This window comes from Salvelinus namaycush, chromosome 12, assembly GCF_016432855.1.
Source record: "Salvelinus namaycush isolate Seneca chromosome 12, SaNama_1.0, whole genome shotgun sequence".
NCBI lineage: Eukaryota > Metazoa > Chordata > Actinopteri > Salmoniformes > Salmonidae > Salvelinus > Salvelinus namaycush.
The window spans coordinates 15514498-15540716 of record NC_052318.1 but is presented as its reverse complement, the minus strand read 5'-3'; the positions used below and the strand labels follow the sequence as shown (position 1 = coordinate 15540716).

The 26219-nt window shown below is 41.5% G+C and overlaps 1 protein-coding gene across 1 annotated transcript in view; it reads right to left on the bottom strand.

The window, feature by feature from the left end:
• LOC120056955 (disks large homolog 2) overlaps positions 1 to 26219 on the bottom strand; it is a 166182-nt gene that overhangs the window by 26024 nt on the left and 113939 nt on the right. The window contains exons 10-12 of the mRNA XM_039005263.1: positions 23387 to 23446; positions 12097 to 12253; positions 7816 to 7918 (exon numbers count right to left, since the gene is read on the bottom strand). Of these exons, the coding sequence (XP_038861191.1) occupies positions 7816 to 7918; positions 12097 to 12253; positions 23387 to 23446 (320 nt within the window). The remainder of the gene's footprint in view (positions 1 to 7815; positions 7919 to 12096; positions 12254 to 23386; positions 23447 to 26219) is intronic.

Below are 26219 nucleotides of genomic sequence, written 5' to 3'. Positions count from 1 at the left end.
GAAATGGTTTTCCATGGCCGAGCAGCTGCACACAAGCCTAAGATCACCATGTGCAATGCCAAGCGTCGGCTGGAGTGGTGTAAATCTCGCCGCCATTGGACTCTGGAGCAGTGAAAACACGTTCTCTGGAGTGATGAATTACGCTTTATCATCTGGCAGTCCGACGGACGAATCTGGGTTTTGGCGGTTGCCAGGAGAAGGCTACCTGCCCCAATGCATAGTGCCAACTGTAAAGTGGTCTGGTTGAGGAGGAATAATGGTCTGGAGCTGTTTTTCATGGTTCAGGCTAGGCCCCTTAGTTCAGTGAAGGGAAATCTTAAAGCTACAGCATACAATGACATTCTAGACGATTCTGTGCTTCCAACTTTGTGGCAACAGTTTGGGGAAGGCCCTTTCCTGTTTCAGCATGACAATGCCCCCTGTGCACAAAGTGAGATCCATAAAATGGTTTGTCGAGATCGGTGTATAAGAACTTGACTGGCCTGCACAGAGCCCTGACCTCAAGCCCATCGAACACCTTTGGGATGAATTGGAATGCCGACTGCGAGCCAGGCCTAATCTCCAAACATCAGTGCCCGACCTCACGAATGCTCTTGTGGCTGAATGTTTCTCTCGGTTTTGGATTGTTGCAGGGGGATAGGACAGAGAACAGGGTCGATAATGGAGGTCCTTTTGGCTCCGGGGGTACAGATCCCCTAGGTACAGATGTAGGATCAACTTCCCCTCCCCAAATCATAACATTAAACTATTAGTGGGGAAAATGCCAAACTGACCCAAGATCAGCATCTAGGGCGCAATTGAAGTTAAAAGGCAATGTTCCTGCGTTCCCGGATACTGCATTGAAGGTAAATGCTGCATATGTCGGCTCAATCTGAAATGACCTTTACATTTAAATTGCGCTATAGTGCGGATCTTCCTATGTCCGGATTGAATCTAGCCTTAGGGAAACTTCCCCCTACACCTTCCTATTGAGTGAACACTCTGATTACAGCTCTGAGACTCCCCTTCCCTCCACCACAGCCTATACAAGGTGACATTCTCGACATACAACAAGCAGACAATGTTAGACACTGTCCAAAGGGAACATACAGTACAGAAAGCTCAGATAGTTCTCCTAAATTTTGCTCTTAGAACTGCTGTGAGGCCCCTTGCATTCCCATCCAAACCAAATGTCCACAAAAACCTTCAGAAATCTTCTTCTCGTGAACTGTAAATCAGATTGACTAAACTTGGGTTTGTAATTCTGTATGCATAATGTAGGTAAGGACAGTAGCCTATAGGGGTGCTATGGAAGCATTAAGCCACCTGGTGGCACTGTAGAAAATGCACATACTTATAGCTCTTTGCTCATTAAACATTTGGAAAAAGGCTCAAAGCTTAAAGTCCCCCTAGCAGCCCAAATCATCCCAGTCTCTGAAGTTTCTTTAAAGCTACTGTAAAACGAATTTTGAATGCGAGTCAACGATTGGTGACCGTTGCTAGGTAAATTAGATGGAAAAGTGGGGATTGCAGTCTTTACTTGTCCATATACAATCATTATATGTGGGAGAGTAATTTGGGTGAACTATCCCTGTACTGAAACACTGCTGCAGCAGTCGCCTCTACAGCGCAGAGCAGCCATGCAGCTAATGAGGCAGAGAGACTCACTTCAGCCTAAAGCCCACACATACCTCGGTACAGCGGTCAGCTAGGCAGGACTGAGAGCGCATGAACCAGTCAATCAGACTAACCTTTGGACTGAGAGAGTTCATCATCCAGATGAACAGGTATAATCAAAAGGTTTTATACAAAATAATACTACACAAATCATCCAAAGAGGGAATCTGAGTCTTAAAGCCAATTTCTTCCCAGGCACGTGACGTGCTTCCACCTGAGATTGCAGAGATTTAGGGAAGAACAAGAGCAGATTCGCACAGGCTTAGCTGGCAGAGCTGTCCCTTCAATGAGAGAGATAATAATGCATATTGCAACCAGCAGGAAAAATATAGAAAAAGATTTGGTGCTGTAACTAGATGAGGTTCTAAAACAGGTCTTGTAATGTGTCAACAGAGTAGTGTCATCTGTAGAAAAACCTTTGAGTGTCTCTAGAAATTGTAAAAAGATCCATTCCTCAAGCTTTGTATAGTTTGACAAAGATGCCAAGTCTACCGTCTTAATTTGAGATGTGTCTAATCTTGTTTTGTTCCACTTAAGCTTTAGTCCCTGGAGTAAAACAAATGGTGGTACCTATACTCTTCATTACAACACAGCATGCAGAGAACAAAGCAATGCATACACACATCAACTTGCAGAGCTTTCATTCATAATTCTCCTCTTTCTCATACACAAGCGCACCTACAACCACACAGGCACACACCACACAACACAGGCACACACCACACTGGCACACCACACTGGCACACAACACAGGCACACACCACACAGGCACACACCACACTGGCACACCACACTGGCACACAACACAGGCACACACCACACAGGCACACACCACACAACACAGGCACACACCACACTGGCACACACCACACTGGCACACCACACTGGCACACAACACAGGCACACACCACACAGGCACACACCACACTGGCACACACCACACTGGCACACCACACTGGCACACAACACAGGCACACACCACACTGGCACACACCACACTGGCACACCACACTGGCACACAACACAGGCACACACCACACAGGCACACACCACACTGGCACACCACACTGGCACACACCACACAGGCACACACCACACAGGCACACACCACACTGGCACACAACACTGGCACACACCACACAGGCACACACCACACTGGCACACAACACTGGCACACAACACAGGCACACACCACACAGGCACACACCACACAGGCACACAACACAGGCACAGACACACAGCTGACTAGCACACATACCTCTCTGTGTGTGCTTCAGCTCCTCTATCCTCCTTTCCCTGCTACTACTAGTCTGTCTCACACTGGGGGCTGCCTTCCTGTCTTCTGTTCGCCTGGATACTGCACGCTCACTCACTCAGCACGCTCACTCACAGTCCTCTGACTTTGCCCAGTGCAACAGTAAGCAAGCCAACATGCATGGGGGAAGGAATATCTTTCTCCTCTGGCAAGCTGAAGGAGGGATAGAGGAGAGACCAATTGGGAAGGTGTTTGTAACAAGGAGTACGCAGGCAGCAGTGTTAACATCCATTGGCTGCTATCCAAGTATAGTAGAGCACAATCCCCAAACACCTGACCCCATGGGCTGAAGCTGCCTTACCATGGAAAAGGGGAGGGAAGCATCCTCCCGTTACTATCTATCAAAATGACTTCTCGTTTTATTTCTCTGCTGCAGTACGAAAATGTATGCACTCACTACTGTTAGCTCTGGATAAGAGTGTCTGCTAAATTACTAAAATGTACAAATCAGATAAAGTTAATTGAGTGGAATGAATCCTATGACGGGCAGATTGGAAAACTAGTGGGCAGGAAGCAAATGAAGAAGGGATAAACAGAAATGGATGATGCCACACCTCTAATAGTTTCTTATTCATTCATTATGCCGTTAAATACAGCAGTGTAAATCTAAGCTGTATATGCAACTGGGTAGACTATATTAGACTCCCGTTATGCACTGAATGGCTTTAACGATAGGCAGCCTGGAAATACTTGAGTCCATATGGAATCCCTTGGATGTGTCAAACTCCTTACTAAAAAGTTCAAACAGAGAAATCACACCAGATGATATTAAAATGTGCACTGATAGGTTTTATCATGCCAACAGATTCTGGCCCTTGAATTCATGTACACAATTCAGACTCCATAAACGGGTGTATTTCAGAGACACTACCATGAAGAAAACATGTATGAAATGTATGACAAAAGATTATATGATGTAATGTATGAAAGAATATTACAAAACAAGATGCCCGTTTGTGTCCATAAAGATAGTTTATCTCTGTGTATTGCTCCCTTTAGAATCACCTGATTCAAGCCCTCAAAAGGTAAATCTGGATAGTATTAGACAGCTGCCCAAATCTATTTCACAAGCACTCTCAACACTCGGATCATGATGGAGCTTCTTTCCGACACATGCATTGAGGGGGAAAATAGGCATGGCACAACATGTTACATAGAGACAGGGTTATCCAAGATCCAAGGTTATCCAAGTAACTGAATCCTCTGTAATTTGGAACGCTTAAAATAATAACATAAAATGCGTCAGAAATAGTAATTATAGCAACTGAATTTACAGTCACCTAAAACCATTGTCTAGGTTTCCCTAGGGAAAGGGTGTGAACATGTGCTGTAATATTAAAGGGATAGTTCATCCAAATTACCCATGTTTACCTGGCCACTGTCTCCAAATGCTAGCTTTTTAGCACTTATGACACAAAACCAATGCAAGTGAATATCTCTGATTTCAGATTTGTTGGTATTTCGTCAATCATCTTTAACAAACTTTATTGAGCTACACAATACATTTTAAACACCTTGGGAGGATTTGGACATGAAATGCAGAAATCAGAAAGATTTCTCTTTCAAAACAAAAGCACTTTAGAAAATACATGAAATACATGAATAAGGGAGACAGGAATTGTAGCTTATGTGCTACCTAAAATGACTTGTTTTTCTCTCTGCATGTACTTGTGTGTCAAGATGACTGGGTTTGTCAGTTACCTATATACATGTGTGGCAATAATAAAAAATAATAATATTAATAATAATAAAACAGGGACAAATACTAGGAACCAATTTACTAAGATTTGCCCTGGTTCAATGTTGATCTCAAATTCTTTTAAAGAATAAAACAAAACAAAAAAGCTTAAATAAATGAAGAATTAAACAGGCAATTAAATGGGTTGGCCTTGAGTTCCATTTTTAATTTCACTCTTTAAAACGTGGTGCAGACTTTTAATGTAGTCAAAGATTTAGAACATCTGGCCATTATCAAACAAATTCTAGGGAGAAAAGTGACAAAGTGCAAAAAGTTTAAAAGAATCCAATAAGAAGAGGATGTGTTGATGGATGGATGGAATAGGATGTGTTGATGGATGGAATAGAATGTGTAGATGGCTGGATGGATGAAATAAGATGTGTTGATGGATGGATGGATGGAATAGGATGTGTTGATGGATGGAGTAGAATGTGTAGATGGCTGGATGGATGAAATAAGATGTGTTGATGGATGGATGGATGGAATAGGATAGGTTGATGGATGGATGAATAGGATGTGTTGATGGATGGAATAGAATGTGTAGATGGCTGGATGGATGAAATAAGATGTGTTGATGGATGGATGGATGGAATAGGATGTGTTGATGGATGGAGTAGAATGTGTAGATGGCTGGATGGATGAAATAAGATGTGTTGATGGATGGATGGATGGAATAGGATAGGTTGATGGATGGATGAATAGGATGTGTTGATGGATGGAATAGAATGTGTAGATGGCTGGATGGATGAAATAAGATGTGTTGATGGATGGATGGATGGAATAGGATGTGTTGATGGATGGATGAATAGGATGTGTTGATGGATGGAGTAGAATGTGTAGATGGCTGGATGGATGAAATAAGATGTGTTGATGGATGGATGGATGGAATAGGATGTGTTGATGGATGGATGAATAGGATGTGTTGATGGATGAAATAAGATGTGTTAATGGATGGATGGATGGATGAATAGGATGTGTAGCTGGATGGATGGGTGGAATAAGATGTGTTGATGGATGGAATAGGATGTGTAGCTGGATGGATGGGTGGAATAAGATGTGTTGATGGATGGGTGGAATAGGATGTGTTGATGGATGTATTGATGGATGATGTGAGATCTTGATGCCTTACACCAGGAAAAAGCACAGTGGGCATTGGTTTGGGGCTCTGAGCTGGGGTATAGCGTCAAGACCTGAAAGACAGGCTGTGACTGAAGTCTCCTTCTACATTCTGTACTACAGTTGGGTGCATTCAAATGTTTACATGTGCTGCGATTCATTTCCTCAAAAGTTTGCAGCGAATTCATACATTGTTTTATCAGTGATAAACAGTTTAATATAAACAAAAACCTGTATGATGTGTAACTATTTGTAATTTTGAAGTGATTTTTCATCGTTGCAAAGGCAAGGGATGGCATTGCCACTCCAATTGAAGAATGACCCAGGACATAGTATAAGAATTCGGTCACAGTCATATAGAAGGGGTGTGCATGGGAATGAGGTATGTACAGTTGAAGTCGGAAGTTTACATACACCTTAGCCAAATACATTTAAACTAAGTTTTTCACAATTCCTGACATTAAATCCTTAGGCCAGTTAGGATCACCACTTTATTTTAAGAATGTGAAATGTCAGAATAATAGTAGAGAGAATGATTTATTTCAGCTTTTATTTCTTTCATCACATTCCCAGTGGGTCAGAAGTTTACATACACTCAATTAGTATTTGGTAGCATTGCCTTTAAATTGTTTAATTGGGGTCAAACGTTTTGGGTAGCCTTCCACAAGCTTCCCACAATAAGTTGGGTGAATTTTGGCCCATTACTCAACAGCAATGTATTTCATGGCAATGTACTGGTATTTACTAGACAATTACAGTTCTGGCCCTCAAAAAGTTACATTTACTTAACACTTTCCTGCAGTGAAGGTGACCCGCGAAGTTCCATATAACAGCAAGTGCTGTCAAATACTCACAAATGTTCCTTATTTGACCTGCTGTTGCCAAAGTCATAGGGAAAAAAGTCCTGACGTTCTTTCATTTGATTTTCAGCAATTATATTGGCAGATTGTTCAGTTTGTGAACTACATTTACATGTGCTCTTATCCAGAGTGACTAGGGTTAAGTGCCCTGCTCAAGAGCACAGACAGATTCTTCACCTAGTCGGCTCAGGGATTCGAATCAGCGACCTTCCGGTTACTGGTCTATAGCTCTTAACCGCTAGGCTACCTGCTGTCCCAGCTATCTAACTTTGCAGCTGGATGTGCTCAAAACAAGAAGGCAATAGGTTCTCATTGGTAAAGACATTTCTATGACCAAATGTACCGTGTACTGATTCTGAGGACAATCTTCGGACAAACTGATTCGTAGCAGGACAATCTTCCCAGAATACACCTTTACAGGCCCATGACTCCCTCTTACTGCAGACATCCCATGAAGTATTGCCAAAGACAACCGCTGACTTTAATCCAACATGACATGTCTTGGCACACTAATCAAAGCAACTCAATGCACCACAGGCAATGTACTGGAGATTTATAAGACGGAGATGGACAGAAAATGTCCCTCGTGGGTTATTAGTGTTTATTTGCTTTTGTGAAATTATGTCAATATTTGTCCACAGGATTTGGTTATCCTAGGGCAGTGGTCGCCAACCTTTTCTGAGCCTATGCAACATTAACACAGTCTTGTCTGAGTGAGGGTTGGGTAGTGATATATTTGTTTTTATATTACTCACGGTGCCGGTGCCTCTGTATCTGATAATCAGTCTCTCAGCGGATAGAGGGAGAGAGCAGCAGAGGGTCCGCCTCTTACCGCCCAGGTAGCTGAGTTTGCACCTCCAGTTCAAAAGGGGACAACTTCACGTACCCGATGTGCCAGGCAGCTTAATAAAGTGTACCTACAGCTAACAGCACGAGATAAATTTATAAAATAGGAGTGCGTATTTTTTATTGTTGGCCTTTTTACAGAAATGTTCGGCGATCGACTTGGAATGCCTTGAAGATCGACCAGTCGACCAGGGTTGATGACCACTGTCCTAGAGTGTGTTTTGTAATTTGTCTTCCACCTTGATCATGAAGCTCAGTGATTGGCTGTTACAGCTGACACTCACCCTCGGGCCTGTACTGAGCAATGATGGTGACAGTTTGGCCCGCCCCCTTTAGTGCTGCAGCAGCTTGCTCGTGGGTGGCCCCGCGTAGGTCGATGCCATTAACCTGCAGTGACAGAAACACACACCCATCTCTACATGAATTTTTCACTTTTTACAACTGCAAACAAAACATATCAGGTTAAATAGGGCCATCCCTCCTTCCCTCTCCCTCTCTTTCCACTCATCCCATTCACCTCAATCCCTGTGTGTGTGTGTGTGTGTGTGTGTGTGTGTGTGTGTGTGTGTGTGTGTGTGTGTGTGTGTGTGTGTGTGTGTGTGTGTGTGTGTGTGTGTGTGTGTGTGTGTGTGTGTGTGTGTGTGTGTGTGTGTGTGTCTTTGTGCTCACTGCTCCAATGCATGTCTGACAGTGTGAGGAAGTGAAGAGACTGGGAAGTGAGAGACTACGTGCCTGAGAGAAAGAGAGGGAACAAGTTATTCTTAGACATGAAAATCAGGCCAGAGCTGAAATGCGCCTTAACTGCCTACTCTAATCAAGGTACCAAGGCCAAAGAAGGCAAGTGCTTGGGCACCCCAACCACAGTCTTACATCCGTTTTAATCAGGCATCCAGAGTGATTTGAAAACCCACCTTACATGGTTGAAATAATAAAAGTAGTGAATACAGAAAGAGGTGTGTCTAACACAAGGGCCAAACCTTTAAACATGTTTTCCAAAGTTGCATCACTCCATGTCAAATTGGTGATGAGTTATGACCACTACATGTTTGCCACTGTGTCAGTATGTGGCTTGATGCTACCCTTTTATTGCCATAGGCTACTGCTCTTTCCAAGATAATTTAACTTGTACATGTTAATCAATCATTTCATCCACACTGCTCGCGAGCGTCTGCGTTTCCAAACGCTCAAAAATAACTTATATTTGAGACGCTCAACACTGAGCAGCCTTTTGCAAGTCCCACCTCATCCTTCTACTCATTGGCTTTGAGTATTATTTCTGTCAACAAACCAATGTGGGTGCTTGGAAGAGGAACGAGAAAAGATAAATCAAAGCTAACAAACTAAAAGCTCAAAACTAACGAATTATGTTTCCTCTTTTACAGTGGGGCAAAAAAGTATTTAGTCAGCCACCAATCGTGCAAGTTCTCCCACTTAAAAATATGAGAGAGGCCTGTAATTTTCATCATAGGTACACTTCAACTATGACAGACAAAATGAGAAAAAAAAATCCAGAAAATCCCATTTTAGGATTTTTAATGAATTTATTTGCAAATTATGGTGGAAAATAAGTATTTGGTCACCTACAAACAAGCAAGATTTCTGGCTCTCACAGACCTGTAACTTCTTCTTTAAGAGGCTCCTCTGTCCTCCACTCGTTACCTGTATTAATGGCACCTGTTTGAACTTGTTATCAGTATAAAAGACACCTGTCCACAACCTCAAACAGTCACACTCCAAACTCCACTATGGCCAAGACCAAAGAGCTGTCAAAGGACACCAGAAACAAAATTGTAGACCTGCACCAGGCTGGGAAGACTGAATCTGCAATAGGTAAGCAGCTTGGTTTGAAGAAATCAACTGTGGGAGCAATTATTAGGAAATGGAAGACATACAAGACCACTGATAATCTCCCTCGATCTGGGGCTCCACGCAAGATCTCACCCCGTGGGGTCAAAATGATCACAAGAACGGTGAGCAAAAATCCCAGAACCACACGGGGGGACCTAGTGAATGACCTGCAGAGAGCTGGGACCAAAGTAACAAAGCCTACCATCAGTAACACACTACGCCGCCAGGGACTCAAATCCTGCAGTGCCAGACGTGTCCCCCTGCTTAAGCCAGTACATGTCCAGGCCCGTCTGAAGTTTGCTAGAGAGCATTTGGATGATCCAGAAGAAGATTGGGAGAATGTCATATGGTCAGATGAAACCAAAATAGAACTTTTTGGTAAAAACTCAACTCGTCGTGTTTGGAGGACAAAGAATGCTGAGTTGCATCCAAAGAACACCATACCTACTGTGAAGCATGGGGGTGGAAACATCATGCTTTGGGGCTGTTTTTCTGCAAAGGGACCAGGACGACTGATCCGTGTAAAGGAAAGAATGAATGGGGCCATGTATCGTGAGATTTTGAGTGAAAACCTCCTTCCATCAGCAAGGGCATTGAAGATGAAACGTGGCTGGGTCTTTCAGCATGACAATGATCCCAAACACACCGCCCGGGCAACGAAGGAGTGGCTTCGTAAGAAGCATTTCAAGGCCTAGCCAGTCTCCAGATCTCAACCCCATAGAAAATCTTTGGAGGGAGTTGAAAGTCCGTGTTGCCCAGCAACAGCCCCAAAACATCACTGCTCTAGAGGAGATCTGCATGGAGGAATGGGACAAAATACCAGCAACAGTGTGTGAAAACCTTGTGAAGACTTACAGAAAACGTTTGACCTCTGTCATTGCCAACAGCGGGTATATAACAAAGTATTGAGATAAACTTTTGTTATTGACCAAATACTTATTTTCCACCATAATTTGCAAATAAATTCATTAAAAATCCTACAATGTGATTTTTTTTATTTATTTTTCTCATTTAGTCTGTCATAGTTGAAGTGTACCTATGATGAAAATTACAGGCCTCTCTCATCTTTTTAAGTGGGAGAACTTGCACAATTGGTGGCTGACTAAATACTTTTTTGCCCCACTGTATCTGTGTATTAATAGAGGGAGTAGAGAAACACACGATTCTGAAACACACAATTCTGATTCCGGGTCAAAATTCTACAAAGATCCGTGGCCTCCCGGGTGGTGCAGTGGTCTAAAGCACTGCATCGCAGTGCTAGCTGTGCCACCAGAGATTCTGGGTTCGAGCCCAGGCTCTGTTGCGGCCGGCCGCGACCGGGAGGCCCATGGGGCGGTGAACAATTGGCCCAGCGTTGTCTGGGTTAGGGAGGGTTTGGCTGGTAGGGATGTCCTTGTCTCATCGTGCACTAGCGACTCCTGTGGTGGGCTGGGTGCAGTGTGCGCTGACCAGGTCGCTAGGTGTACGGTGTTTCCTCTGACACATTGGTGCGGCTGGCTTCTGGGTTGGATGTGTGTTGTGTCAAGAAGCAGCTTGGTTGGGTTGTGTTTTGGAGGACGAGTCCCGAGTCTGTACGGGAGTTGCAGCGATGAGACAAGACAGTGGATCCAGCAAAAGAAGGACCATATGCATTTCAGGTAAAATAATAAAATAATAACCCATGGACAAACTAGCAAGCGCTAGCTAGCTAAATGTACACACATTTTCCATGCACCCAAATAATAGAATTGGTGTTGATAGACAAAATCAACACGCGGTTCAAAAGTTACAGCTAGGGGTGTAATGGTTCACCAAACCCACAGTTCTGCGGTTTTGGGGTCATGTTTCAGTTCAGTTTTGGTGCAGCGATAAAATGTAATGCCAACTGTAGTTAATTTTTATTTATTAAAGAAAATACAAAGTGTTGGTATTCCTGGTTCCATATATGATCATTACAGCCTTCAGTTAATTTAGCATTAGCATTACATTTGTACATCAAATTTCAAAGACCTGTGGTGTCCATGTTTTTTCAGATATCAACACCAAACTTGGTATATATCTTCATGGTCATATGGTCAATTATCTGTACACGTTTGATTTGATAGTTTGGCTGATAGAATGAATGTATAGGCATTGGAATTTTGAGAAATAATTCATCAAATTTAATTGGCTTGTTAATCGGCCATCTTATGACATAGCAACGTTTTCTTCGCAATATAGTTAGGTGCACGTAGACCAGCGAGCACACATTAAATCTGGTGTCAAAAGGCTGTTCCTAGGACCCCTAATAATCGTTCAATTAAGTTTTGAGATTACTTTGAACACGTTTTACTAAATTCAACAAATAATTCCAATTACGTTCAACCTGAAAAATGTGTGTGAATATAGAAATGATCAAATCAAATAAACAGACCTATGACTGCTTGCCTTATCATGGACAAGATAAATCAGTAAAGATGTATAGTTTTGATAGAAGGCTACAGATATACAATGCCGGCAAGCGTTTGCACTCACATGTATCGACTGTACTGTACTGTTTGTTTACAGTATACGAAAATGACTTAGTTCTGGGACTGATCCTCAGGACCATCTTGAAAATGGGACATCTCATGGATATAATCTTGTCTATTATAGTCTCAGTATATTTATGAATACATGTACATACCTGTGTGTGTATGTAGAAACAATATCAATATAAATGTGTACTTCATCCTGTGCGTTTGTTGGGGTAAACTCACCGACAGGATCTGGTCTCCCCTCCGCAGCTCTCCGCTCAGGTCGGCAGGCCCTCCCGCCAGGATGAAGGAGACAAAGATGCCCTCTCCGTCCTCCCCGCCCACGATGTTGAATCCCAGGCCTGTGGAGCCCTTGTGGAGGACCATCCTCCTGGGATCCCTGTACAAACAGGTCAGATAGTACATCAGCTCAGCATCCGAGTCCGAGGGGCTTAGCATCTTGACTGTCCGTCCAGGAGAGAGAAGAAGAAGAAAGAGAACCAAGCAGTACAGATGCGTTGGCACGTAGAGCGTACAGGGCACAGTACGGAGATGGCAGAGGCCCAAAGGGGGATTGTGCTCTACTTAGATCATTGTCCCATTTCTGACTGGTTTCCTGGAGACGAGGAGCCTGCACATGAGCGTGAGGGGAAAAGTGTGTACGCACACACACACTTCCTCACACAGACACGTATGAAGACAGAGCTAGCCTCTGTCACCAGCTCCCACTGGAATAAAGTCAAATAGGAATCAGGACATTCTGAGGACACCTTCCCCAAGAACTCTTTGGAGAGATGAGACTGATTTTCCTTGCAGTTCCACCAATCTACTGTGAATGGAGCACTGTCTCTGTCAAACCAACACAAAATGATCTAGATAATAATATCTGTAAAGTAAAGCTAGATGGTTCTGAGTTGGTAGCCAGGTCTCTTTATGAGTTTCTTGACAGGACAAGGACAGATCAAGTCTGGAAATCAAGCTATAGAGATGGATATAAATGCATTTCAAACAACTTTGGTTCATATGTGTCAAGTGTCTCCAAGAAGGAATGCTGATCGAGGATCAGGTCCCGTGTAACCTTATTCAATGTGATCGAAAAATTGCACACACCAGGGGTGTGAGTACTTTCTGAAGGCACTGTACCAGGAGTGTCTTCAGAAAGGTGTGTGCTGACTTTTTCCACATTTTGTTGTGTTACAGCCTGAATTTAAAATAACACTGAGATATTGTGTTACTGGCCTACACACAATACCTCATAATATCAAAGAGGAATAATGTTTTTCAAATTTGAAAACATTTTATGAAAAATGAAAAGCTGAAATGTCTTGAGTCAAGTATTCAACTCATTTGTTATGGCCAGCCTAAATAAGTTCAGTATTAAAAACGTGCTTAACAAGTCACATAATAAGTTGCATGGACTCACTCTGTGTGCAATAATAGCGTTCAACATGATTTTTGAATGACAACCTCATCGCTGTACCCCACACATACAATTATCTCTAAGGTCCCTCAGTCTAGCAGTGAATTTCAAACACAGATTCAAAAACAAGGACCAGGGAGGTTTACCAATGTCTTGCAAAGAAGGGCAGATATTTATAGATGGGGGGGAAAAAAGCAGACATTGAATATCCCTTTCAGCATAGTGAAGTTATGACTGAAGTCTGAAGTCGGCTTGAAAATCTATGACAAGACTTGCAAATGGATTTCTAGCAATGATCAGCAACCAACTTGACAGAGCTTGAAGAATTTTTAAAAGAACAATGTGCAAATATTATACAATGCAGGTGTGCAAAGCTCTAAGAGACTTACCCAGAAAGACCAAAAGGTGATTGTAACATGTATTGACTCAGGGGTGGGAATACTTATGTAAATTTGATATTTCTGTATATCATTTTCAATACATTTGCAAAATGCTCTAAAAACATGTATACACTTTGTCATTATGGGGTATTGTATCAATTTTGAATTCAGGCTGTAACAGAACAAAATGTGGAATAAGTCAAGGGGTATGATTACCTTCTGAAGAAACTGTGGTTTGTAGGTTCCCTTAGATTGTTGTGATAGGACCTAACACTTGTTCTACATTCGATCGCCATCTACTGGAGGATTAAAGGAACACTTCACTGATCTTTTACTTCATATTCTTTATACTATATTCAGCACCACACCAGTATCTACAGTTGAGGTCAGGAGTTTACATACACCGTAGCCAAATACATTTAAACTCAGTACTTCACAATTTCTGACATTTAATCCCAGTAAAAATTCCCGGTTTTAGGTCAGTTAGGATCACCACTTTATTTTAAGAATGTGAAATGTCAGAATAATACGTCTTGAGATGTTGCTTCAATATATCCACATAATTTCCTCCCTCATGATGCCATCTATTTTGTGAAGTGCACCAGTCCCTCCTGCAGCAAAGCACCCCCACAACATGATGCTCCCACCCCTGTGCTTCACGATTAGGATGGTGTTCTTCGGCTTGCAAGCCTCCCCCTTTTTCCTCCAAACGTAACGATGGTCATTATGGCCAAACAGTTCTATTTTTGTTTCATCAGACCAGAGGACATTTCTCCAAAAAGTATGATCTTTGTCCCCATTTGCAGTTGCAAACCGTAGTCTGGCTTTTTATGGCGGTTTTGGAGCAGTGGCTTCTTCCTTGCTGAGCGGCCTTTCAAGTTATGTCTATATAGGACTCGTTTTACTGTGGATACAGATACTTTTGTACCTGTTTCCTCCAGCATCTTCACAAGGTCCTTTGCTGTTGTTCTGGGATTGATTTGCACTTTTCGCACCAAAGTACGTTCATCTCTAGGAGACAGAACGCATCTCCTTCCTGAGCGGTATGGCGGCTGTGTGGTCCCATGGTGTTCATACTTGCGTACTATAGTTTGTACAGATGAACGTGGTACGTTCAGGCGTTTGGAAATTGCTCCCAAGGATGAACCAAACTTGTGGAGGTCTACAATTTTCTTTCTGAGGTCTTGGCTGCTTTATTTTGATTTTCCCATGATGTCAAGCAAAGAGGCACTGAGTTTGAAGGGTGGGCTTGAAATACATCCACAGGTACACCTCCGATTGACTCAAATAATGTCAATTAGCCTATCAGAAGCTTCTAAAGCCATGACATCATTTTCTGCAATTTTTCAAGCTGTTTAAAGGCACAGTCAACTTAGTGTATGTAAACTTCTGACCCACTGGAATTGTGATACAGTGAATTATAAGTGAAATAATCTGTCTGTAAACAATTGTTGGAAAAATTACTTGTGTCATGCACAAAGTAGATGTTCTAACCAACTTGCTAAAACTATAGTTTGTTAACAAGACATTTGTGGAGTGGTTGAAAACAAGTTTTAATGACTCCAACCTAAGGGTATGTAAACTTCCGACTTCAACTGTACATGTGAAAATGGCACATTTGTATACGACGTAAAAATAAATGTAAAAAAGAAAATTGGTGAAATACGTATTTAAAGCACTTGGGTAAAGCAGTGGTACCCAAACATTTTTAAGGTGTGTCTCAAAAAATGTGTGAAATAAGATTAGTGTAGGACATTGTCTGAGCATGGTGACCGTTGTAAGCTTTCCTGTTAGAAAAGGCCTACCACGAATCTGAACTGTGACACTACAGAGCAGGTATGCAATGATTCTGATGCAAAATATTTAGTCTGTTGCAAAGAAGAGTTTCTATTGAACAAATTCAGGTAGGTCCCTCCCAGTTTCATTTCCTCTTTCAGCTTCCGTTTGGTTCTTAAACAGTAAACGGTTTCTGTAATGAATACACCCCAAGCAAATTCCAATCACCCCAGGCAAATAAACATTTGGACCTCGAAGCCAGTTCCCCTGCTGATTTAAATTATGTCCCTCTAATAAGGGACTGATTTAGACCTAGGACACCTGGTGTGTGCAATTAATTATCAGGTTAAACCAGCAATACTCCGGACCTCCAGGCTCGGATTTGAATACCCCTGCAATAGAGCACCTATAAAACATGGTATACAGCTTGTTTTGTTATACAGCTTGTTTTGGTTATACAGCTTGTTTTGGTATACAGCTTGTTTTGGTATTCAGCTTGTTTTTGATTACAGCTTGTTTTGGTTATACAGCATGTTTTGGTTATACAGCTTGTTTTGGTATTCAGCTTGTTTTTGATTACAGCTTGTTTTGGTTATACAGCTTGTTTTGGTTATACAGCTTGTTTTGGTTATACAGCTTGTTTTGCTTATACAGCTTGTTTTGGTATTCAGCTTGTTTTTGATTACAGCTTGTTTTGGTTATACAGCATGTTTTGGTTATACAGCATGTTTTGGTTATACAGCTTGTTTTGGTAATACAGCATGTTTTGGTTATACAGCTTGTTTTGGTTATACAGCTTGTTTTGGTAATACAGCATGTTTTGGTTATACAGCTTGTTTTGGTTTTCAGCTGAGGGATTGTCGGAACGGCCAACCTGCCAGCACCCAACAGAGAATTGCTTCCAAAATGTAACACTAGATGGCAACCAAACTCCAGATGGCACCTGAATGTGCCTTAATATGGCACAAAAGTTTAAACTAAACTTGAAATGACGCCATGTATTTCAAATCTTCTTAATGTAGCGGATAATATTGGTTGGGAATTATATTAATGGAAATGGGGATATGTAAATGTTTGTCTTTCTGTGATCAAAGAATCACAAAGAATCTGAGACAATCCTGAGAGAATACTCATGAACTGTGCTCAGACCAGCTTTGAGTATATAACTGAGAGGCATTCTCAGTTAAGACAATGCACATGGTTGACCCCCTTGCTAGGAATGAGAAGCTGCTTTCACCACTCTCATTGGTAGATGCACCCTTTTTAAAGACTATTGAGATGGACAAGTTCAGGTAGTCCTTCTCGTTTCGTCCGTTTTCTAGTGAATACAACCCTGATTACACAATGCTTCTGTTAGAACACACATGGGATTTAAGCCAGGCTCTCGCCCTCCCTCAGTGTCCCTACAGGCCCCCTGTGACAGCAACACAGCCAGCTGCAACCCAGTGATAAGGAGAACGGGATGGTTAGGCAGCTGGAGGCCCACAGGAGGCCATTCTATGCTAGCATGCAGGGAGGTAGCCTACAGTTAAAATGCTGCTGCTAACATAGTTCTGTAATATCGATTCAGCACACCTGCAATAGCTAACAGACGATTGCAGCACCACGGCAACCTCAGGCATCTCAACACAATCATGTGGGCGAACAGGAAAACAAACAAACAGAGAAAGCTCATTGTGAATTCCACCTTTCTCTGGATAAGATCAGACAACCAATCCCGCCTATGCATTAAACATGCTCCATGATATGCCGCTCTCTTCTCGCCTCCAATTTATTTCATGTCACCTTTTGTTAGGCTTTACCAGAATCTTTATACTCATGCAGGTCCTTTGATATTAAAGTGTTAAAATATGAAAATATTGCTGGGAGAATGTCATGAAAGTGAGAAGTAAACTGCCATTTTGAATGCAGATGGTTGGGTAGGTTGCTTAAACATTTCAACTGTCCAAAAACGTTTCTTTTCAACCTTCATGCATTGTCAACGCTGGTCAAAATAAAGTTGCGTGATTTCCATTGGAGTTTTGATAGAGACAACAAGACTGTACATAGAACATGACCATGCTATCTAAGTACTTGTGTTTAAGCAGTTCCCACTCAACCTACTCAATTTACAGTAGAATGAGAGGTGAATACATCCCACTGGGTACAGATGTCAGTTCAACGTTTAGTTTTGATTTACATTTGGTTGAGTTTTCAACTAACGTGAATTCAACAAGAAATATAAAAAAATACCATGTCATTGGATTTAGGTTAAAAGTTGGGTAAAAAAAATATATGAAATTCCCTTACGTTGATGACTTTTTGCAAATCCAATCAGTCAACGCCATCAAGTTGATTCTTTCGGTCGAAATGACGTGGAAACAACGTAGATTGAACCAGTTTTTGCCCATTGGGTTAACCCTTTGAGAAATGCTTGGAACTGCACACCCCCTTGCATTCTAGAAGAAGAGGTTTTTAAAAAGATACGATTTGATTATTTCCTGCTCCCTCTGAGACGCTTTGCCAAAGCACCGTTCTCTAGGGTTGTAATTGGATTAGAAGAATGAAAGTGGCAGTGCACTTAGCCCACAACATCGAAGAAATGCCCCCCCAAAAAAGGGTGACAAGGCAATCCAAATAACATGTTCTATGTCCCAAATGGCACCCTATTCCCTACATAGTGCATTACTTTTGACCGGCACCCTATGGGCCCTGGTCAAAATTGTGCACTATATATGGAATAGTGTGCCATTTGGGACGTAACCACTGCCTTCCAGTTAATAATGGTTCAGACAAAGAAGTGGTTATGCCCACCAATGAGCAATTAGACAAAATGTTCCCCTTTTTTTTTATTACATACTAAAATGTTCTGGTATTCTGTGATTGTGAGGCTCTGTGATTGTGAGGTTCTGGCTAAGTCTCTGTAAAAGGAGACAGTAGCTAAGGCTCCTTATTAAAACATTGAAATAGCTAATAAAATCATTATTAAATTCAGGTGGACTAAATGAAACTCTGATATCCTGATAGATTGGGTAAAGTTTCCTCTAGGTACAGATCTAGGTTTAGATTCCCCTCCCCCAATCCTAACTTTAACCATCAGTGGGAAAAATGACCCAAGATCAGTGTCTAGGGGCAAATTCACCCTACAGTACGTCGATTCTGTCAACTACCCTTGACCTATCAATAAAGGATTATTGAATCCCATTTGATGGTGCTCAAATGCATCTCAGTTAACAATGTTTGACATGTCAAGACACATCAAGCGTAGGGAAAGTCATCGAAATGAAATGAATTCAATATTGAGTCGGCACATCCAGAAAAATCATCATTCCATCCCTACTTGTCATTTTAAGGCAGAGAAGCATTTGTGTGACACATATGTGCACAATACAAATGGTATGGAAGGATGCCAAGTAAAGCTACATTCTGACAAATGGTTGAAAAAAACAATCATACAATTTACTAAATCAAATTTTTGCTTCATCCACATGGCCAGAGCTTGATAAAGACCTACCATAGTGTGCTTCAACTGGGTAACTCTTCAACAGCAAATAAAACAACATACGCCATTCATTTGAACCATTGTCAATGCCCACATAAGTGTCAGCATAGTTTGAAATATCCCTTGTAAGTTTAACTTTGACCAAATACAAAAACAAACCCTACTCCGCCTCTCCTTTAGGCTGCCACATGTGAACAACACCATTTCATTAATACTTATCTAACAAGCTCTGCAATTACTTGCATAATGAACAGCAGGCTTATCCATTGAAAGATGATGCAGGGAGTGCCAAGTCTCCATTCCATACACATAAAAACCATTAGATGGTGATAGCTCTGACATCAGCCACGTACTCCTATGGAAAACTCCCGACGGCGCATGAAGCCAGAAATATTTGAATTTGAAGCGTGCCATATAACTGAATACGGCTGAATGGCACAAAAAAAAATAGCTAAAGATCATGGTGAAAGTGGCCGTAAGTAGCAAAGGATCATGGTTGATGTAGTAATTTTCATTCTGCCTGAGAGATGCGTGCAAAGAACGTGTATGAGGGCGTGAGCATCCTCGTAGCCCGCCAGCCTGTGATTGGTCTGTGTCACCACGTGTTGTTATGATTCTGGACAGTCAGATAGCTCGCAAAAATGGCAAGAAGCTGCCATGTGGGGAATCGTAGTCCCACAAAATTATGCATGTTAGCAGTTAAGCTTTCAAGATAAAGCACTTTCAGTAAAAAGCAAAAAGAGTGATGAAAACTGAACTGCTAATCTAGAAAATGTATCAAAACACTAGAGATGTTTTTTTGAGTAAAGTAATCCTTTAACCGCCTTAACCTTCAGTGTACAGTATTCTGTTAGTATTGTATTGTATTAGGTTGGTCAAACTTGAACAATATGGATGATGCTCAGTTGAACTCATCTGGTCCTAACAGCATCCATAACACCGTATGCCTTATTGATGAATGCCTTCACACTCCCCAGCTCTGCTGATTGTATCCATAAATACGCTGCTCATGCATAAATGATAAACAGGATGCAATAATATTAAGCCCTGCACAAACAAGATAAAGATAACAACGTGCTATTAATAGGAGAACAAAGACACAAACTGTAATTGTATGCTTACCACTAACGGAATCTTGATCATTATCATATAAAGTGGCACCTCAATACTTACATTTCAATTGATGAGAAGAAGTTTACTGCTGTTCTTGTTGATGTTTCAATATGTAAATGATTATAACTCCCACCGAGGCCAATTAGGAATTACTTTAGTTTTCATATAATAATGCAGATAATTGAAATTCTAAATAAACAAGCAAACATTAACGAAGGTGAAGGCCGTCCTGACCCAGAAGGATAGTGCTTGTGGTTTCAACTACAATGTGTTTAGGGAGAGATAAGAAAGAGAGATCTCAGATAGTTTGAGAATATCTCTAATATCTATGACCAATGCAATCACCACTTGCCCCTTAACACTACGATCACACCAGCGGACAAAAACACGTTGAATGAACATTATAGCAACGTCATAATAGCAACGTCATATTTCAATGGAATTATTTGTTGGCTTTGCAAAAAGTGCATCTAAAACCATTGCACCAAAGTAAAAATGATCCATGCTGACTTCCATAATGACATTTTATGAGTCCTTCTGACAGTAGCTGCTATAGGCTTCAACAAACCACATGTACCAAATACCATGATGCTTTTCAAAGAAAAAACGTTTACTTTGAACAACACTGCCTGTGCTTGCGAAAGATAAGGCCAGCAGTTTTGGACTGGATCAGACCCCTTTGAGACAGAAGATTCACATTTACATTTGAATCATTTAGCAGACGCTCTTCTCCAGAGTGACTTACAGTAAGTGTATTCATCTTAAAGACATATGAGAACAGATAACCAAGACAATTTTGGAATGTTGTTTTGTTTTGTCACAAAATGTCAGAAGGTCAGTTGGCAATGCAATCGACACGAACATCTTACAATTTTATAACTTTCAATGGACTCATAATCAAAGCCAGACTAAGTATAGCACTTTTACTGAGAAAGAAACAAATAACGATAATAAGAAACATTATCATTCAAGTCACACATGGTGCAAGGCAAGTCATGTCAATAGCAGAGGTGTAATGGGGACTGATGGGGAGACCGACGGGCCAATCACGTACATTGAGAGAGAGGATCAGACCCCTTAAAGAGAGAGGACCAGACCCTTTAGAGAGGACCATACCCCCTGGAGACAGAGGACCATACCCCTTGGAGAGAGAGGACCATTCCCCCTGGAGACAGAGGACCATACCCCCTGGAGACAGAGGACCATACCCCCTGGAGAGAGAGGGCCATTCCCCCTGGAGAGAGAGGACCATACCCCCTGGAGACAGAGGACCATACCCCCTGGAGAGAGAGGACCATTCCCCCTGGAGAGAGAGGGAGCTCAAGGGAGGAGAGGCATGCAGGCTTAGAGAGAGCCAGACCTTTGGGAACGAGTGAGTGTGTGAGGTAGTGAGTGAGTGAGGTAGTGAGTGAGTGAGGTAGTGAGTGAAAAAGTTAGGATAGGAAGAGTAGGGGCATGGAGAGAGAGGGAGGAGTGTCATGCAGGCTTACAGAGAGCCAGAACTTTGGAAACGAGTGAGTGTGTGAGGATATGAAGAGAGCATGGGCATTCCATGCAATACCATGCAAAGCTAGGCCATGCAGCGGGTAGTGGGTAGAATACCTGGTGATCTCGAAGTCAGGGAGCAGGCCTAAGTGATAGTGAGGGAAGGGTATGGAGTGGAGGAGGCTTTTGTCGCACTCCACGGGGGAATAGTGGTGGGGAGAAGGTGCTTTGTTCACAGTGCTGTAAACTGGCTCAGGAGGCCTGGGGGGGTACGAGAAAAGAGCAGAGAAAGTGGTTAGTACAGAGAGAGAGAGAGAGAGAGAGAGAGAGAGAGAGAGAGAGAGAGAGAGAGAGAGAGAGAGAGAGGGAGAGAGGGAGAGAGGGAGAGAGAGAGAGAGAGAGAGAGAGAGAGAGAGAGAGAGAGAGAGAGAGAGAGAGAGAGAGAGAGACAGAGAGAGAGAGACAGAGAGAGACAGAGATCGAGAAATAACACATAGGTTGCGGGAGTGAAAAAGGAAAGGAAGAAGCCAACCTTTAGTTGGTTTATAAAGCATGTACATGTGCACTCAGGTTTTTGTTGTTTTAAATGCAAAACGCCTATCAATCAATCAATCAATCACATTTATTTATGAAGCCCTTTTTACATCAGCCGATGTCACAAAGTGCTATACAGAAACTCAGCCTAAAACCTCAAACAGCAAGCAATGCAGATGTAGAAGCGCCTACAGTTACATGTTTTAGTTTTATTCTACAGAATTTGAATTGCACTTTCTGGGGTAAAAGCATTCTTTCACCCCCCATGCTGTCGCACAGAGAGCCCTCCTGCAGTCTTCCACTGATCTAGGTCTTACACTCCAAGATAGCTTTAGCATTAGCACTCTAGTGAGTTTTCCATCCACTTTATCTTTGAGACTAATCAAAAAAATGTAACTTGTTTTTTGCATGAACCGAAGTGTTTTGAACCATGATAGTACCAGGAAAGGAAAGCTTACTACCATGTGTATGGTGCGTTAGCCAGCCACATATCGGAAAAAAAACTTTAGTCATTAATGTCCAAAACAAAAAACTTTAAGCTTAATTTATTTATTTTTATAATTAATTTTGTCAATGGGTATTCATAGTACATTACTAAAGCCTTTTCAGGGCAAAAAAAGGCTACTTTGAATAGAAACACTGACATGATTATGGGGGGATGCATACTCAGACAGCACATTTAAAAATATATATATATGATTACAGTAATCATGTCAGTGTTTCTGTGTTTCTCTCTATATATATACATACAGTATATTTAACTTGAGCACAGTAAAATGAGACTTATTGTATATGCATGCAGCCTCTTTTGTGTTAAAGAGACTGGACTTTGTTTATCATGCATCCTTACACTTTGTTACAAATGCAAAGTCACTCACCCAACATTGCACCTTGAACCAAATGCTTTATGCTTTATGTGCGCAGATATTGATACGTGTTCATTTACAAAGCCAATCTGGGTAAACTCTCTCTCTACCTCTGTAACCTGCATATATGTTTAAAAAAATGGTGTTGTATTGATTGCTGCCGCGTACTTGGCCAGGTCTCCCTTGCAAAAAATAACCCTGTGTCTCAATGGGATTTTCCTGGTTAAATAAATAAAAATAAATAAATATACATAAATAGCCACCTCTTTATGATGTAAGTTGTTAAATCACACTGCCAGATTACAATGAGGTTTATGGTAATTTGAGGGTTTTTCACATTACTTTTGCACATGAAAATGTTGCCACTCTGTATAGGCTGTGTTGTATTTAAAGACAAAATTAGGAAAGAGATGTGTCACAGATGGAATGAGAGAGCAAACATGAGGGCCAAGTCAGCGGCCATTTTGAAATGTCTCACCTCAACTGGAAGTGCTGCGACTCAAACCTGTGAGCCTCCCCGTCATCTATGGAGGCATTTCTGATTGGGGAAGAGATAAGACCAATAAAGGAAGAGCAATAATAGTCCGAATCAGAGAGGCAATGCCAAGAAGACCGAAAGAAACTGCAAACAGAACTAGATTTTACTTGGTTTTATGAATTAGAATTACGAACACCAATAGCTTTATATTTACAATATAGTTTGTTGGCATTTAGCATAAAAACTAAATGAAGAACAAAAATCATGCACGTGTTTTTGTGTTTGACAAAACAAACAGTTGGACGCATGCTACAGAGGATGACACAAAGTGTTTGGTCAGGGAGAATTGCTGGACTTGATAAACATAAATACATTCCTTACAAAAGAGACTACAAGAGGGACCACCATGCACTTAATGCATTTATAAAATGCCAAAGTCCTAATTGCTAAAGGTTCCTGGTTGATATGGATCAATAATGTAGCACCTTACATTTAACTAATGTAACGAGTGAGTGAGTGATCAAATTAGTAACGATTTGTGTGCAGTATGTGTCCATTATGTGTGCATTACTGTGCCATTTATTTGTGTATATTTTAAGAGGTTTTCTAAAACACTTGCATGTGCATTACTTTAAGACTGTTTGTGTGTGTGTGTCTGTATGTGTGTGTCTGTGTGTGATGCTCCGTTGGTTGTAGGGCAGCATTAGCCGTGCTTTTTCTCCTGCAGATTAAATCAGTGTGGTTGGATGTAAGCCTGCCTGCTCAGTGGCCCACTTTCTATCTCTCCCAGTACTATACCCCCACCACTCCACCCCTCCCCCCACTAAACCCACTGTGTCGCATGGCCCAGACTCGTGATGCCTCTACTTGGCCACAGCTCTGAGCATGCTGCAGCACAGCAAAGACACAGATATCTCTCCTCTCCTCCTGCACTCTCTAGCTCACTTCACTGAGCTTTTTTGATGAAACCCAATCAGATCCCAGCTCCCAGCTAGCTGCCTCTTGTAGAAACATTAAGCATGGGCTTCCTTTTCCCATCAAGACAGTATGAAGAGCGACTTCATTTTCATTCTTCAATAATGCAATAGAGCAACACGTCTTGACATTGATACAACCAATGGTGTGTTGGATACCACCCACATACGTTTTCTTGACACCCCCCCATTATCATATTGGAGGAAGAAATACAAAAATAAATAAATGAAGTCAATATAAATGAATAAATGGGCTAATAATTATTTATCTATTTATGTGTTCATGTATTATCTATTTATGTGTGCATGTATTTATTTATTCATGTATTTATCTATTTACGTCTGCATTTATTTATGGCAGGTTTGGTTCTCTATAAGCTAGCAGGGTTGGGGTCAATTTGAATTGAAGTCAGTCAATTCAGGAAGTAAACTGCAATTCCTATTCAATAATATAATTTTTTAATTCTAATCACTTCCTGAATTGACTGACTTCAATTCAAATTGACCCCAACCCTGTTAACTAGTGGGGCCACCCTCTGAATTAAAGTCCAGTGTGTTTTCTATCTCAAACCATCTATTAAATGCTCAACTGTATGAAACTTTGAACTAGAACACAATACTACAATATTTTTTTATTTTATAGATGCAAAACTGTGCAGATTAAAACATATATTGAAATGATTTGGCACTATAGTATTTATGCATTCTGTTTAATTTATCAAACATATCAAGAAGACAAATTTGATTGATGTGGTACAGTAGGAAGTTACTAAATTAACTTGCAGTTGTCTTAGTTCGTCTTGTAGTGATCAAGACTGTCTTTCTGTTCTAGAACGCTGATGACAGGTTTGAAACATATTTTCTCCATAAGGACTGCTAAGTCATTTCGTGTTGCTCTGAATTTGCCTGGGCACTGAGCCAATCAACACGCAGCCTGGATGTCGCTTGGAGTAACACGTCTGCCATGCGTCAGAGACAAAATGCTGATCCATACAGTGGCCGGCAGGAGAATACGACATCACCACAAGCCTCATCACTATATTACTCCAGCATAACACTCCACTTCTCTCCTTTAGTAGAAACTTTAGTGGAAAATCTATTAACTGTTACCCAGAAATGATTTGATATTAAGATAAAAATGCCTGCATTGGACAGTTAAATTGAATAAATGATTTAGATCCGCCCATTTTTACATACATTATATTATTAGATTCAAAGAGCAAGCTTAAAAACATACAGCAAGGTGGAAAAGGTGCACACACTGACCATGCCAGCCTTCAGCATATCTTCACGTGTGTCACGTTCCTGACCTGTTTTCTGTTGTTTGGTATGTGTTTATTGGTCAGGGCGTGAGTTTTGGGTGGGCAGTCTATGTTTTCTGTTTCTATGTTGGTTTTGGGTTGCCTGGTATGGCTCTCAATTAGAGGCAGGTGTTTGACGTTTCCTCTGATTGAGAGTCATATTAAGGTAGGTTGTTCTCACTGTTTGTTTGTGGGTGGTTGTCTCCTGTGTCTGTGTTTGTCGCGCCACACGGGACTGTCTCGGTTTGTTTGTACATTCGTTCTTTTGTGTAGTCATTTTCCTGTTCGTGAGTTCTTCGTTGTATGTAAGTTCGCATGTCCAGGTCTGTCTACTCCGTTTTGTTATTTTGTTAGTTAGTCAAGTATAGTTCGTTTTTTGTCTTGTCTAAAATAAATCATGTCAAATTACAACGCTGCGTTTTGGTCTGATCCATACTCCTCATCCGAGGAGGAGGAATATGACGACGATCGTTACAGAACCACCCACCAAACCCAGATCAAGCAGCGGGTTAACGGACAGCAACGACAGCAGCAGTGGGTCAAGGAGGATTGGACATG